A 16,423-nucleotide genomic window follows, 5' to 3' on the forward strand; every position below is an offset into this window, starting at 1 on the left:
CTTTGCGATTTTCTCTCTAAATATAGCGACTTTAGGAACTTACATTTGAGTGCACCTTTTAATTATTAGTGGATGTAAGACAACATTTAATTTGAAGACTAAATTAATGAAAATGAAGTCTACATTTATCTTTTAAGTTTACTCTCTAGATTCAGATTAAGAATACAAAATTGAATCAACAAATAAATTAGGATACAAAAAGTAATAGTAAATGATATAAAGTAATATATATGGAATAAATATAATTAAATTAAAATTATTGAACTGGTATATTAAAGTTATGTACACATCAATAAATCAATAATTATAATATATTATTATAAAATAGGCTATTCTAAAAATTTACTTTTGATACTGAAAGTATATTTTGATGTTAATACTTTTATATTTTACTTAGGTTCTTTTATTTGTAACAGAGTATTTTTACACAGTGGTATTACTACTTTTACTTTTAAGTAAAATATCTGAGTAATTCCACCACCAGTGGTTTTAGTAAAATGGAGAAAGTAAATAAATGTTGAATATGTGGAACGTGTTGACGTTTTTTGGTGGCTTTAAATAAAAAGTCATGAAAAGATTCATCCTCAGGGCACCATGCATTTCTGTACTGAATTTCATGGCAAGCCATCCAATCATTCAGTTGTTCAGTTCTAGTTATTGGGACAAAAGTGTCGGGGTGACAGTCTGAGGACAGACCAACATTGCCTTCCCTAGAGCGCGCTGCAAGCCTGGCTAAAAATAGACAGTGGTAAACTGAGGTGTGTGTATTCTGGTGATGGATGAAGCCGTGAGCAGGGAAGCAAAAACAAATATCACAGAGCAGGAGTCATGAACAGCTTTTACAGTGAGTGCAACTCTAAAGACGGGAGCAGACGATCAGGAGCGATGATGAATCACCACAGATAGTCTCTCTGTGATTGGGCTTTCTTTAAGATGGAGCGCTTTAATCTTTCACTTAAACACTCCTAATCTTCCCCTGCTGCTTTTTAATCTACCTTTTAGGACTCGAGTATTCAGGCCGAACCACCGGATAATGAGAAACAGGAATGTTAGACCAGAGGAAAGGAGGAGGAGGTGACATTGGTCATCACAGGGAGCTGAATGGAGCTGACTCCTTTTTTTATATAAAGGACAATGTATGTAGTTTAAGCACATTTGTGTTTATGTACATTATGAAATGATGAAACTGTCCACAGTGCTGTTTCAGATTAATTTGCTGTATGTGTGTGTGTCGCTCTCACCTCTGATGGAGCTCCCTCCGTTGTCTCCAGGTATCCATGACAATGTGATTGATGTGGTGGTCGTCTTGGTAACTGTGAGGCGCGGCTGGTCTGGAGGGACTGAGGGCAAACAAAGTTCACTGCATGGTTAGTATTTGTATTAAACTGCCTCGTGTCTCTCTGTGTTGGGACACAGTCCTGGACAGGTTGCAATGACCGTTTGTTGAGGATGTTTTGTTCTCTGTCTTTTTGTTTCTTTTTACCTGAGCTTTTTATGATAGATACAGGGCAGAAACCTTTGCGATGAGAGATCTGGTGGGCTAAGAAATATCATACAACCTAACAGCTTTTTCAAGTTCAGACACCATCAAGTTACTAATGGCTCTGTGTACGAAAATACACGACAAATCACTTTTGTTCTTGGTTTTCGGTTTCGGTTTTCAAACTCTGATGAAGAGCAGCGCAGAGCTGCTTCCCCTAAACTTTGTCTCATCCAAAGAGAGTCGACCTGAGGGGGATACTACCATATCAGCAGAGCAATAACGTAATGCACAGCAGAGTACAGGGCAGGTAGATTTTTAAAATATTATGACTTTTTTCTCATTAAATTACGACTTTACGACAAATTAACGACATGAAAATGCAAAATACTCACCTGCAACTTTTATATATCTAAAGCTTTAATTGTGAAAGGTAAGAACAGAAGGATCTGGTATGCACTGGTTGAAAGGAGTAATAGAGTTTGCCGATTTGGTTAGAAATACAGAGCCTCCGTGTTGTTGTTTCATAAATATAGGCGCAACTCAACCGGTTCAGCATGTGACTGGTTGATGCCTTTACTTGTGGTGCGAATTGGCTTCGTTCCGGAAAAAATGACGACAAATACAACAGTTTGAAAAAATATACTGACGTGCGAAAAAAACGCTACCTGTGTGTAAGGCCTTTATTCTCGTAATATGACCTTGTTCTCAAAATATTACGAGTTCTCAGAGAACACAGATATGGTGTGTTATGTTTTGAATATGCAGAAAGTTTTGAACAGAAATCTTGCTGAAGCACATATGAGCTGTTAAAGTCCAGAGGTTTCTTCCCAAACAAAAGACACATAAAAGGAGGGAAGAGTACATCATGCCTGGATGTGTGTTGTGTCAGCAGAGATAACATTAAATGAGAAAGGTTTATCTAGAGGAGAATAAATATTTGAAAGCAATACAGAATTCCTGAGAGCCTCACTGAATTATATTCCATTATATTGTTAATTGTCCACATTAAGTCTCTTTAATGTTTGCTCAACGACTACTTGCCTTGGACCTGCAGGTTGAGCGTGATCTCATCTGACCCCCAGTTGTTGCTGGCCACACAGCTGTAGTTCCCAGAATCCTCTGCTTTCACCGTGCGGATGATGAAGCTGCCGTTGCCATGGACACTACGACGACCATCCACAAGGACGGGTGTAGGAGTTCCATTAGTGCTGAAGACAGAAACAGTGTTTATTACTGTATTACTATAGGCCAAGATGAAAAGCCATTACATTGTTTGATATTCTCTCTGTGCTGAGCAGCACTACATGATTGTTTGTGTGTGACTTACTTTCCCTTGAGCCACTTGATGGTAGGAGGCGGGTCTCCAACAGCCTTGCATGGTAAAACAATGTCCTTCATCCAGGGAGTGGTCACTGTCCCATTGAAGGTCAGAATCCTGGCTGGAGCTAAAACACACACGAACATACACAAACACACAACTAGGTTGGTAGTCTGAATAAATTACTCTTTCATCAACTGTCAAGAAAATAAGACACAGGTTTACAAATCCCTTAATGTGGTAAACACATATCCTTCGTATCAGTTATCGTTGCCTAAAAAGGGTCCTTGATAACATTACATGTTCACTTTTGAACTATGCATTTATACCTTAATGAAAACCAATATTTTAATGACAATAAACATCCACACTGTTATTATCAACACACTTTTAAGTATGTTACTGTAAACATGAATTAATCGCAAGTTAATCACACATATTTTATCTGTTCTAAATGTACCTTAAAGGGAGATTTGTCAAGTATCTAATACTCTTATCAACATGGGAGTGGGCAAATATGCTTGCTTTATGTAAATATATGTATATATTTATCATTGGAAATCAATTAACAACACAAAATAATTGCAAATATTGTCCAGAAACCCTCACAGGTACTGTATTTAGCATAAAAAATATGCTCAAATCATAACATGGCAAACTGCAGCCCAACAGGCAACAACAGCTGTCAGTGTGTCAGTGTACTGACTTGACTATGACTTGCCCCAAACTCCATGTGATTATCATAAAGTTGGCATGACTGTAAAGGGGAGACTTGTGGGTACCCATAGAACCCATTTTCATTCACATATCTTGAGGTCAGAGGTCAACGGACCCCTTTGAAAATGGCCATGCCAGTTTTTCCTCAACAAAATTTAGTGTACCTTTGGAACGTTATTTAACCTCCTTCATGACAAGCTAGTATAACATGGTTGGTACCAATGGATTCCTTAGGTTTTTTAGTTTCATATGATGCCAGGATCTGCATTAATGCATTAGAAATTAGTGGCGTTAAGACAAATTTGAGTTAACGGGTTATCTTTGACAGCCCTACATTTCATACAATTCAACTACAAAAATGCTCTCTACTTATTATTAATAATGCTTTGGATTACAATAAGGGGCCGTGTCCACCAAGGCGTTGTTTTTCCTGAGGCCAGCATATTTTTCTAATGCTTTGCAATTGGAGCGCCAAGTATTTCCACTGTAATAAAAACGGCAGCAGTGTGACAAGGCGCTGAGAGTCTATTCTGCGCAAGCGCTGCATGTTTGTCGTTTTTTTCAGGTCGCCGACAGCTGAAAAAGGCGTGATCAAATGTGTTTTAATATGAGTATGTTGTGGTCTTCGTGTTTATGTTATGCTATTGTTTTTATTGATTTTACTGTGGACTTTATGTTGTCCTCATGTTTGGAGCACTGTACCAAACTAATTTCCCTGTGTGGAATAATAAAGTTGATCTGAATTTGAATCTGAATCTGAACCGAACGATCATACTCAGCCTTGCCTTCATCCAGAGCAAGCTGAGATATTCCGTATCATGGTAACTAGATGCAGTGCCTCCAAAGCGCTCTCTAGTGCTCCCAGCTGGGCATTTTCAGCTGGGAAAAAACGCTTTGGTGGACACGGCCCCTAACTGTATGAATCTAAACAATATCAAAGGTAATTGTGGGGCCAGCTTTGTTAGGGTGGTGTACCTTTGGCCAGAGGCTCCACTGTGATCTTCTCACTGTTGTTGCCGTGACCAGCAGCCGTCACAGCCACCACCCAGATACTGTACTGTCTGTTTCGAGCCAGATTGGGGATCCTGTAGAAATACGCATCTGGAGACGCCTCAAACTCGCTCATCACCTGCAAAACGGAGAGAGAGGAGAGATTAATGTATCATTGGGCAGCAGCAGTGAAGTCCAGAGAAATGACATGTGTGAACAGAAAACTATCATATTGGCTTTTCATAACATACAGATGGTTTGATTCAAAGCTTCCTGTAGCAGCATTCCACGTTTAAATGTTTGCACCACTCTTGACCACAATCTCTGTACCGGCTGTGACAAACTGAAATCTGAAAGAGATCACTGACAATCTTTTGGTATACAAATGCTATTACCATCGGATGCAGGTTAGAGCAGAAGACGATGTATTTCCTGATGATGCCGTTGAGTTTGAGCGGAGGCAGCCAGGACACAAACACCACAAAGCTGCTGGAGGCTGCAGCTTTAACTCCCGCTGGAGGACCAGGAACTGTGGAAGAGGAGAGCAGTGTTGGGCTTAGAGGAGCCAAGATAAACATACTGAATATGCATGAATATGAAGTTTTAGTACGTATTGCCATACATATAAATCACACTAAAAGCGTGATGTATTATCACCGTAAAGCAGACCAAATTTCCCCAATTTGCTTTATACAATCCTGAAAAGGTCATGAAATGTTTGTGTTATAAGAGGTTAATAACTATTCCTCCACTACACAGCATCATGTAACCTTGACTTTAGTCTAGAGCTGCAACAATTAATCGATTAGTTGTCAACTATTAAATTAATCGCCCACTATTTTGATAATCGATTAATCAGTTTGAGTAATTTTTAAAGAAAAAAAAGTAAAAATTCTCCGTTTCCAGCTTCTTAAATGTAAAAATGTTCTGGTTTCTTTACTCCTCTATGACAGTAAACTGAATATCTTTGAGTTGTGAACAAAACAAGACATTTGAGGACGTCATCTTGGGCTTTGGGAAACACTGATCGACATTTTTCACCATTTTATAGACTAAACAACTAATCAATTTATCAAAAAATAATCGACATTGAAGAAAATCGTTAGTCGCAGCCGTACTTTAGTCCTTTGTTTTTGTGCTACTTGTTTTTCAGTAGCAAGTCCAACCAGATTTACAAGTAAGAACTTGAATAAGCATTGGGTTAAATGATTAAAATGCCAACACTAGTAAGATTTACAGTAGGGTGAAGATCAATGTGAGTGTGTTGTTTCTGTTAATGAATCATACCATCCTCTTTCGTGCGGACGTAGATCTGTTCACTGCGGACACCGTCTCCAGCGTTGGTAAAGGCTAAGACTTGGATGCTGTAGTTGGTGTACTTCTCCAGACCGTCCAGCTCCAGAGACGGCTGATTGTGGGTCATGTTCCTGATTTCTCCCAGTTCTGACACAAGAGAGGAGACACATTTATAAGCCTGGGTATCACTACAGAGGTATGGTGCAGCGAAGTGTGATTGTTATGAATACTAATACCAACAACAGTTCATTCAAAAGTTATCCAAATATTTGTTACCTGTGGTGAAAGCTAAAACTTTACTCCAGTCTCCTGAGACAATCGATGTATGGATGAATGTACAGTAAAGATAATGTATGGGAAGCACTCCTCTGTATAATGAGGTATTTTAACTAAAAAAAATCCGGCATTAAGGGACTTTACTTTTCATTACTGCCCTGATTCCTCTCTCCTCTCCTCTACTCCCTCGTGTCCTGTCACTCAGAGCTGAGGCAATGGGCCTCACTGACTTATTGCACTGTGAATTATTGATGGAGACCAGCCAGACTGCAGGGTTCGATCACTGCTATACAGCCGGGTATACATTCAGGGGAAAAACACAGGAACCGCAAATATTCCCTCTGTGCAATGCAGACTTTGTATTTCCACTGTTGAACAATCATCTCATAATGTAATGTGGAACGAATTGTTGAAAATCAGATGTTGTTCATCCAGTATGTAAATTAAAATCTAGATAAAAAATGTATATTTTAAGTGCAAATAAGTTGGTGAAAATAGTCAGATATACGAGGGCTGCCCCCTCTTAGTCGATTAGTCGACTAATCGCTCGTTTTGGTCTCAGTCGACTAAAATTTCTTTAGTCGATTAGTCGTGTTTTTCTGCTTTTTTCATGCTGAACGATTTATTTTTAAGAAACTTATAAGCACATCTCTGGTAAACACAAGTGGTGCTTTTGTGTGATTCTTTGTGGAGAAACTCAGTTTCACAAATCTGTTGACTAAATCAACTACTCGATTAGTCGACAAAATCGAGTGAGTGTTAGTGGACCAAGGATTTCTTTGGTTGAGGACAATCCTAAGTAGATACTGTGGAGTGGTGAATGTGCTACAATTGTCCTATACAGAGATCAATTGTCATTTATCAGGAAATAACTGTTTATATCTAAACATTTTGCTAAATTCTAAGAAGAAAACACACACAAAAAACACAAAGACAACTTGAATTATCCAGGTTACACCACGGCTACGTTCCAAATCGCATACTTTTTCTTTGCACTTTTAGTACATACTGCAGCTGCCCTTACAAAGTACGTACTGTTGCATGCAATATGCAAAGGATTGTGGGTCAGAATAGCCAGAAAAGCATGCTGGCTTGCATCCTGCGAAACACGACCGGATGCAGTAGGACATCCTGTTTTTTTTTGACATACTGCATTCGACATACTATGAATTGGGACATGCATAATCTTTTTCTGGCATACTAAATGGTATGGCAGTATAGCTATTGGAACGCACACCACTTCTCCAACTCACAACAGCATATTACATGTAACACCACAGCTTCCCCTAGTGGATGAACCATGACAAGCAACAGCAATGAAAGACAATCAGATGATGTAAAGTGTGGACTTAAATGGCAAGTAAACTGCATGGATCAATAAATCCTCTCAGTGTTTGGGAGTGTTGATGTTCGTACCTCCGTCAGGCAGGTTGGCCCAGTAGATGACTCTGTATCCCTGCAGGTTTCCATTGAGAGCCTCTCTGGGCAGCGGCATCCAGGAGAGAGAGATGACCTCTGGTGACTTCGCCACGGCCAGGACGTTTTCAGGAGACCGAGACGGCACTAAGAGAGACACAAGGGGTGTTTAATTCTAAAATTGTTGAATGTTTTAGCGGCTTAAGATTTCATAAACAATGACAACTGCATCCTCAAACAGCCCTGATGATTACTCCGAGTGAAAAAATCTTAAAAAAACAAAATATATTAATGTTGTCAAATGCAAAAGATTATTAAAGTCACTACATCAGTGTTCAGCATGTTAAAAACATTTGGTATTTTTGTGAAGCAGGTAGATTTAGTTGGAGAAAGTATAAATGAAAAAGTATTCCAATTTATGATTTTATTGTGAATAAACAGTAGACCATTTTAAGTAAAAATAAAACTCTATATTTTGTAAAATCAGCCTACATGTCCTCTTTAATCACAGACTTTGGCAGAATAGTGCTGAAGATTAAGCGTCTGTTTCTCTGATGTAATTTAATAAATGTCCAGTAGAGGGAAGCCTTTTCACAAGAATATGTTAGAGCTTTTTGTTAAGACCCATTGCATCTAAAAGGCCAGAAGAGATGTGGTTCAAAACAACTAGTCAAACATCAAGTAGTCCACAAAATAAAAAATAGATGTGGTGATATAAACATCCCAATAAACTAATTACAAGATCCTCAGCAGGGACACATGGACTTGGACACTTGGACAATTATTGTAACACATATATAACACTTCCTTACCGTCCTCCAGTGTTTTGCAGACGACCTGCTGTGAGGACGGCCCGGTGCCTGCCCTGTTAGCGGCCTGCACCACCACGCTGTACTGAGTGAACTTCTTCAGGTTGTCCAGCAGGATGCTCTCCGTGGTGTCTCCGGTGGTGTCCAGGCTGATGATGGTGAACTGGTGGCTCCCACCGGGGCTGTACTCCCTGTAGCCCACCTGGAAGCCGCGGATCACACCGTTCTGCAGGTGTCTCTGGGGAGGCTGCAGAACGAGGAGGAGGAGGAGGAAGAGGAGGAGGAGAGGAAACAGTTAGAAAACCATAACTCACACAAACTACTCAAACATTAAATACCAAATCTATAGTAAACTGAAAATTGATAATGGAGAAAAATAGGGAGAGCTGCACTGGGTCAAGAAACTTGGTGTTGATAACGTTGAAGTAAAAACACAGGTGCTCTTCAAAGATAGGACAAGCAGTCAAGTAAAAGGAAGAACACAATGACTGTCCAGCTTACTTTTAAAGGAAGTCCTTTATATCAGATGGCAGTCTGGAAAACATCCGAAGCACTTTGATTGTAAGGTAAGGACTTCCTTTAAAAGTAAGCTGGACAGTCAGAGTTTTCTTATTTTTTTTTACCAGAAAATAGATATATTGGATGTTGCAAGGAAGCAAGGAACCGTAATGCAGCTTAATTTTATCATTTGCATATGAAATTGTATTACTCAACGTCTGTCAATTTAATTTATTTATAAACAAGCATGACCAAATAATTAGCTTCAATCTACCACTGGTTATAAACAATAACTGACTATTGTACACAAACGTTTTAAGTCACTGTTGCTCCTTCTAAGTTTGCTAGCATTTTCAGCCACCTTTCATTTATTTATTCCTTTTTCAGATCCAAATTAGCCTTCACAAAGTGGCTGCTAGCCTTTGTGGGGTCCAAATAAAATGATAAAATCAAAATAAACAGATATACTGTATCTTATTAATTAAATCGTATTATCTTATTTAAAAGCACATTTCTGTAAGTGTGCTTTCACAGGATTTGTGGCCTGAATTTTCACTTGTATCTGTATACAAAGGCATTCTCTTAACTTTTGAGGATGATTATTTTAATTATTTTATATTGTTTTATTTTACTTATTGTACTTTTTCTGACAAGTAGCTCCTCTGCTAAATATTTAATAACTTTTAAACTATTTTAAATTGTTTTATTATTGTTTGTCTGCTATTTCTATCTTGTAAAGTGCTTTGTAACTTTGTTTTGGAAAGTGCTGTATAAAGAAAGTTGATTCATATTATTACTATAATTTGTAGCTACTGATCCAGAATGTAGTTTAACAGTCCAAAGTCTCAGATTTACAAGTACATTCATATATTATGAAACAAACCTCTGCAGAAAGAAAAAAATACATTTCTTTGTGTTTCTTTAACCCTTTAATGTTTAATTCATAATATCTATTTCAGAGCCGCGCAGCTCATCAGTAATACACACAAAGTTTGGACTCTACCTTCCAGGAGACTTTGATGCTCTGTGGGGAGGTGGGATCCAGAATGACATCCTGTGGCGGGCCGTCAGGAGCTGCAAATAAAGCACATCATCCAATATGACTGCAAGCTTGTGTTTACAATGGAAGAGATGATCCGTCACTTTCTATCCCATTCAGTTTCACTAGATGGTGCTGTTGAGTTAAGAATGTATCTCCCTTCATGCTCTCTCTCATTCAAGCACCTCACAGCTTCCACCTCAACTTAACGATAATTAAAAAAATCTTCATCAACTTTAACCTTTAAAATAATGTGAGAAATGATACATGTTTTATTTAATTTGAAGTTTATGACTTTATTTTAGCAATGAATCCGGTAAAATGGGGCGTTTTAATGTGCTGGTATGCCTGTGGGGGGATCATTATGGGCAATAGAAGATAAGTGAACACTGATAGAGCCGACTAAAAGCAACAGTGAACTGATCTGTTTCCCCAGATATAAAAGATGATGGCCTCCATTTCAAACAACCATAAAATAATTATGGGCAAGATGACTCAACAGGTTCGAGGGCCAGGAGGAGGAAATAGACACTAAAGACGAGGAGCTTTCTTTTCGAACCAGCATTCGGACTGATCCTCTACAGAGCAGAGTTGAAGTATTTTAATAAATCATGGTGACAGGGTAAAGTTAATAACAGCCAAATTAATTTTGGCTGTTATTAAAATGTGTGATTTGGAGAAAGTGGAGTTTTATTTTATGTTCTAGGAAAAATAATCCAGTTGGACTGTAGGCTTACTCCTTATTTCCTTACTTTGCAGTGTTCAGATCCTTTTCAGTAAATATACGATGAACTTTATACTCTAATTAGGTCAAACTGTAAAATTGCATTGTCATGTTACCGTGTTTCCACAGGACTCATGAGAAGCTCGGTTACCTGCTTCATCGGTAGTGATGGTGAGCTCGTTGCTAGGGTTGCTGTTGCCGATGATGTTCTTGGCCACCATGCGGATGTTGTAAGTGGAAGAAGGGTGGAGGTCAATAATCGTGGCCTGGTTGAGCTGCGGTGACACATCTTTTGTCACCTGGGCTGATAGCCATGACGCTAGATGAAACAGAGAAGGAGAATAGACTGTTAGGAACGAACAGTAACATTTCTGGATGTCTTGTCTGCTGTGAAATCACATTGTAAAGTAGGTTACATAGACGTGATATGTAACCATAGACTTTATAAAATATGGACGTATTCTCCATGAGGTTTCTGAAGAGCCGTTATGAAGCTCAAAGTGGGTTGTGTCTAGAAGGTAACCTGCAAAAACATGCAAAAACATGCACAAATTCTTGTGAGGCTCGCTGCCCAATGACCTATCTTAACCTTAACTATTCAAGGTCAATGCCTAACCTTAACCATCCCGCGTGAGTTTCCCAAATTGTGGGTTACCTTCTAGACACGACCCTCAAAGTGGATGGCTCCGGCTGTCATTATGCTGAACTTTAAGCCTTAATATAAATTAAACGGGTGAGTTGTATCAAAATGTCCCCCCTGTACATTAGCCATAGAGACCAAAACCGTTTTTTGTACCAGGTATGTTTATTTCTGCAGTAAAGTTGGGCATTTTAACATGGGGGTCTATGGGGATTGACTCGCTTTTGGAGCCAGTCTCAAGCGGCCATTCGAAGAACTGCAGTTTTTGGCACTTGGAGGTTGCACTGGAGGTTGCCGCTTGTATGTGACCTATCATTTCTTCAACTTGTGTCTACCTGATTTGTTCTTGCACTCGATATCATATCCTGTGATGGGGCTGTTGCCGTCAAAGCCCATGGTCCAGCGGAGAGCGATGGTCCGATCTTTAACCTCCCGGATCTCCACTTCTGGAGGGTCGGGTGGTTCTGAGGAAAAAAGTGTGAACACAACAGAGTTACAGCAGTTAGTAGTCCTGAAATAGAACCGGCAGACCAGACAGACGTATCGGTTTTACTCTGTCTGTGATTTCCCCAGTGAGAGATTACAGATAGGACTGCAAAGAGCAGGAGTCACACTGTGCAGCAATTAAATTAATAAATGAATGAATTAAGCAATAAATGATAGAAAACTTTACTACTCCTGGAGGGATATTTCTTCTAAACAGACCCAGTGAAGAAGCTGAACTGAGTCTTACCTTGCACTGTCAGCTGTATGATGCCTCGGTCCTCACCGAAGGAGTTGATGGCATGACAGGAGAAGAAACCGGAGTCCTCACGAACGGTTGGCATAATCTATAGAGAAACACACCATATGCAGGACGTTAAGGTGGGCAGAGAGGCAGAGAGGCAGTCAGGTGTCTAAAATGATGTTTCATGCTAAGTGATTTTTGAAGAAGGAGGACAGGCAGTGGACTCAACTTCCTCCTGACCTATGTTGGACATTTCAAGGGTAACTTTGGTGTTTTTCAACCTCTTTTCCCATGTTTTGAGTCTTAGTGACTAATGGAGACAACAATTTTTTAAATTGGTCCAGTATTGAGGGAGAACTCTGTAACCGGCTGCAGCAAAACGAGCTGCGAGGGCAATTGCTCAGCGTCAATGTAACGTTACGTCCACTAAAAGTGCTTGTTTTTGCCACTGACAGGCTCAGGTTGTTATTATAATTGTCTGACAACATTATCAAAAGGACCTTAGAGAGAAATAACATGTTTTTCTTACCTTTCGCTTGATCTGGTCTGTTTGTTATTGAGTCCAAGTCCCGCTCAACGAGAAGTTTTGTTGTGCAATCTGAATATCTGTATACTCTGGCTCAAATGGCGGCTATTGAATTCAAAGACCTCATCCACATTTTCAACATCATCTAAATATTCAGCCATGACATTTAAAATCTTTTAGATAACACTAAGCTACGCTTTCTGTACTCCAACACAACAAACACTCGCAGTGTTCCCACCATGGATGTATTCCACTATTCCACCGTTGTCTTCCGGCAAACGTCACCTTGCCAGATTTCAGAACGAGACTTCTCCTTGAGCGAGACTCTTTTCATAATGTCAGACACTTATAATAACAATCAGAGCCTGTCAGAGCAAAAACAAGTCTAGTAGACGTAAATGACGGTGCCAGCTTGCCCCAATATAGCATCTGCCGTCTACAGTGCTCTCCCTCAATACTGAACCTATTTCAGAAACCGTTGTCCCTATTAGTCAGTTAGACCCAAAAAATGGGAAAGTAGGGTCCAGGTTGAAAAATACAGAAGTTACCCATAACCTACTAAATTATCTCAGGGCACATACACATTTACAATACTGCATTACACATGTACTCATTCATACTGTGTTTTAATAACCATTATGCTTAACTGAAAGGGAGCTCTTTAATATTTTATACGTTAAGAGTTTTAAGAGTGTGGTGAATGTTTTCGAGATAGATTTTTTTTTTTGCCATGCTTTCCCTGCTCTTTCTCCCTCTCTGCTTTCCATCTGTATAGAGAGCTACAGGAATGAGTCCTAAAACCTGGAAATGAGTTATAATTTTAGCACTTCGACTGGAAGTCGATGGGTTTTTAATTAGATACCTGAAATTAGGTCTGTGGTTAACAGAATCTCAAAATATTTTAAAGTTCTGTTCTACGATATAAAATACACCAATAAATATCCCGCTCCTGAATCCTGAAGTTTTTATAGGCGGCTGCTAACAAGTAGCTAAATGAGAATACTAAACGTCATCACACTGACTCGTCCATCTTTACAGCCTCGTTGTGTATACTTCCGCTCACGCTGGTGTTCATTTATGGAGATTGTCTTGCTGAACAAAACGTGTAAGTATCATAAACGTATGTTTGCCACAGAGTTTATTTTCTGCAATAATCCGAAATCCAATGGAAAAATCTCATTGGCTTTTTGTCGAGGGAACCAGGGTGATGCAAACTTGCTGGTTGGCCTACAAAAATACTTCATCCCTGCCTAAATGACTGAAGGTTGTGCGCTTCCCAAAACGAGATTGAAAGCATGTTTGCAATGACAGTGATACTGAGTGCTTACCACCAGCGTAGAGACGACTTCATCGGGCACCTCTTTGACGGTGACCACGTATCGGCTGGTCTCCGGGTTGATGATGCGTTCCTCTTTCTCCCAGCGCACCATGATGGGTTTCTCCCCGTGAGCAATGCAGCTCATCTTCTTCTCCTCGCCCTGCGTAGCCAGAGTGGTGTTGGGGTAGGAGGTGATCATAGCTGGGACTGGATGGAGAAGACAGAAGTTCAGGAGAAGAGAGGAAGAATAGAAAGAACAGAGGAAAAAGAAAATAAGAAAATCAGTTAAAACATTTCTTTGCCACTTTATGCGTATTTGCTGCAGAAGATGTTAGTAGAGGAACATCAAATATTACTTTTTTTATCAGTATATCTTCTTCCCCTTCCACCAAGGACCACTTTGTAAATAATTGCTTTCATAGCGCCACATGCTTTTTATTCCAAAGTAAAAGAAATCAAATTATAATTTGAAAAACACAGCACATGTGTATTCTCTAACTGTGTTTCCTGTCTGATACCGAGAAAACTCCTTTTTCTCTTTTTCTCTGACAATTATGACAACCATTTAAACACTCCAGAGGGCGCCTGGGTTAGCTCAGTTGGTAGAGCGGGCGTCCATGTATTAAGGCTTGGTCCTGACCGCGGCGGCCCGGGTTTGAATCCGGCCTGTGGCCCTTTCCGCATCCACTCTCTCTCTCCCCCCTTTCAAGACTCTATCCACTGTCCTGTCAATAAAAAATGGAAAATGTCCCCAAAAAAATAACTTTAAAAAAACAAAAAACAAAAAAAAAAACACTCCAGGGACCATCCTGAACTCATGTTTGAGTCTACCTGTCTCCCACAATACTTAGAGATTGAAACGGAGCCCTTCAGGTAAGCCTGCGCCTGCTTTGATAATGACAGCGAGCGGTAACGTGCTGCTTTCTGAGGAAGAGGCGGAGGAACGGAGAAGAAAGTGGTGACTCCTGACTGAACTCCCATCGGTCTGAGCGTGGAGCCGGTCTGGCTCTACGGCGTAACCGCACACCAGGCTCATTAGCAACACATCTAGCGTGTGTGTGTGTGTGTGTGTGTGTGTGTGTGTGCGTGTTGTTCAGTATCTGTTGTGAGTGTCTCTCACCCAGACTACTCTCAGTCTGTACTCACACTCACACTGTTCTCATACTCACACTTTCTTTCATTCTGTCTTTTTCTCTCTACTGGCATGAAGCCGACGCTCACAGAGACTTTCAGGTGCTATTCACAGTATAATGATCTCTAAAGTGTGAAGCTCCTGAGCTGGAATACTCCATATTAACTTCTGCAGTTTGAGCAGACTGAATGAATATGTTAATCTTTATCAATGTGAACATTATCTTAATAAAAGAATCATAAAAAAACAAGGTAAAACTATTCAAATGATCTGATCTCTCCCAGTTGTGTGATGGCTTATAAACCTGAGGCAATCTGAGTGAGTCAAAGCACATTGAAATTTGTAGGAATCCATTCAAAGCTCCATGCAACAAATGCAACTTCAATCTACTGCGTCCCAAACAGCACTCATATTCTGTTATTTTGTCACTTCAGACAAGATGGCAGCTGTGAGGCTTGCCCCAGTACCTGCTCTGCTGCTATGTCTCACACTTTTGTCTGTGGTATATGTCAGGAAAACATTACCATGATTGTCTGATGTTGTCCATTTATGCATTTGTGCTGCAGAGAATAACATACTGTACCGAAAACAAATTCCACAGGCCTTGTCGTGTGGCTAATAAACAATCTAATCTAATCCAATCTTTTATTTCGGGCAGGACGTCATCGTTGTTGTGCAACAATCAGGCTCTAAACAAAAAATTGAAGAGCTGTGATTTCAGATGGTCAGAAAAAGGCAGACAATTTTAAACTACAATAACTGAGAAAATATTGAGCAGAATGTATTTCAACATCAACAAATGTTTTTCACAGTGAAATGCAATATTTGTATGGTGCATTTGATTGGAAAAAAAGTTTTAAAGGGTGCTGGCTTAGAGTTTAGCGTGATATACGGGAACTGCAGAGCAGAGGACTGTTGGCTCCACACACACAACTCCCTGTGATGAATGAACAATTAACACAGGATTAAAACTGGGAAAGTGTATTTTTTCATTTCACTGGGACTTTAAAGCTACATTAATTGACATTTTGGCCACTTGGGGGCAGCGTAACCATGCTATAAACTCAGCACTGACATATTATCACCCTATAGAGGTGACATGTTAGCAAACAGTTGTATATTTATTTACACATCCAGCAGTTATGGAGCAATATTTACATTAATTTGGAGTCCTGTTTGTGTCCACCTGATAAATGTGAGACCAATATTCACTCTCCTTTTAGATGTGGTTTGGTCTTTACCAGCTCCTGAGGGCAATATTTGTCTCTCCAGTCACTTAACTTAGTTTAGTGTACAGTGGGTTTTAACGCTTTTTTACCGAAAACAGCTGCCAGCTACTTTAAAATATGAGTGACTCCTTTTACATTACACGCATTTGATCCATGGTTAGAAATACTGATTAGAGAAGCTTTGAACAATGAATCGACTATGTTGAGTGATCAGTCAGCTAATCTATATTTACATTAGACAGGCCAGTGTTTAGTACCATACGTTTATTAGAAGGTTTCCAGCTT

General features: G+C 39.7%; 1 protein-coding gene across 2 annotated transcripts in view; it reads right to left on the minus strand.

Moving 5' to 3' along the window:
* dscamb (Down syndrome cell adhesion molecule b) overlaps nucleotides 1-16,423 on the minus strand; it is a 147,864-nt gene that overhangs the window by 18,089 nt on the left and 113,352 nt on the right. For both annotated transcript variants that reach the window (XM_074641597.1, XM_074641598.1), the window contains exons 12-24: nucleotides 13,788-13,984; nucleotides 11,940-12,036; nucleotides 11,542-11,670; nucleotides 10,718-10,885; nucleotides 9,807-9,877; nucleotides 8,309-8,552; nucleotides 7,497-7,643; nucleotides 5,796-5,951; nucleotides 4,904-5,037; nucleotides 4,494-4,647; nucleotides 2,811-2,928; nucleotides 2,525-2,691; nucleotides 1,242-1,340 (exon numbers count right to left, since the gene is read on the minus strand). In XM_074641597.1, the coding sequence (XP_074497698.1) occupies nucleotides 1,242-1,340; nucleotides 2,525-2,691; nucleotides 2,811-2,928; nucleotides 4,494-4,647; nucleotides 4,904-5,037; nucleotides 5,796-5,951; nucleotides 7,497-7,643; nucleotides 8,309-8,552; nucleotides 9,807-9,877; nucleotides 10,718-10,885; nucleotides 11,542-11,670; nucleotides 11,940-12,036; nucleotides 13,788-13,984 (1,881 nt within the window). The remainder of the gene's footprint in view (nucleotides 1-1,241; nucleotides 1,341-2,524; nucleotides 2,692-2,810; nucleotides 2,929-4,493; nucleotides 4,648-4,903; nucleotides 5,038-5,795; nucleotides 5,952-7,496; nucleotides 7,644-8,308; nucleotides 8,553-9,806; nucleotides 9,878-10,717; nucleotides 10,886-11,541; nucleotides 11,671-11,939; nucleotides 12,037-13,787; nucleotides 13,985-16,423) is intronic.

The sequence above is a fragment of the Sebastes fasciatus genome, chromosome 7 (assembly GCF_043250625.1).
Source record: "Sebastes fasciatus isolate fSebFas1 chromosome 7, fSebFas1.pri, whole genome shotgun sequence".
NCBI lineage: Eukaryota > Metazoa > Chordata > Actinopteri > Perciformes > Sebastidae > Sebastes > Sebastes fasciatus.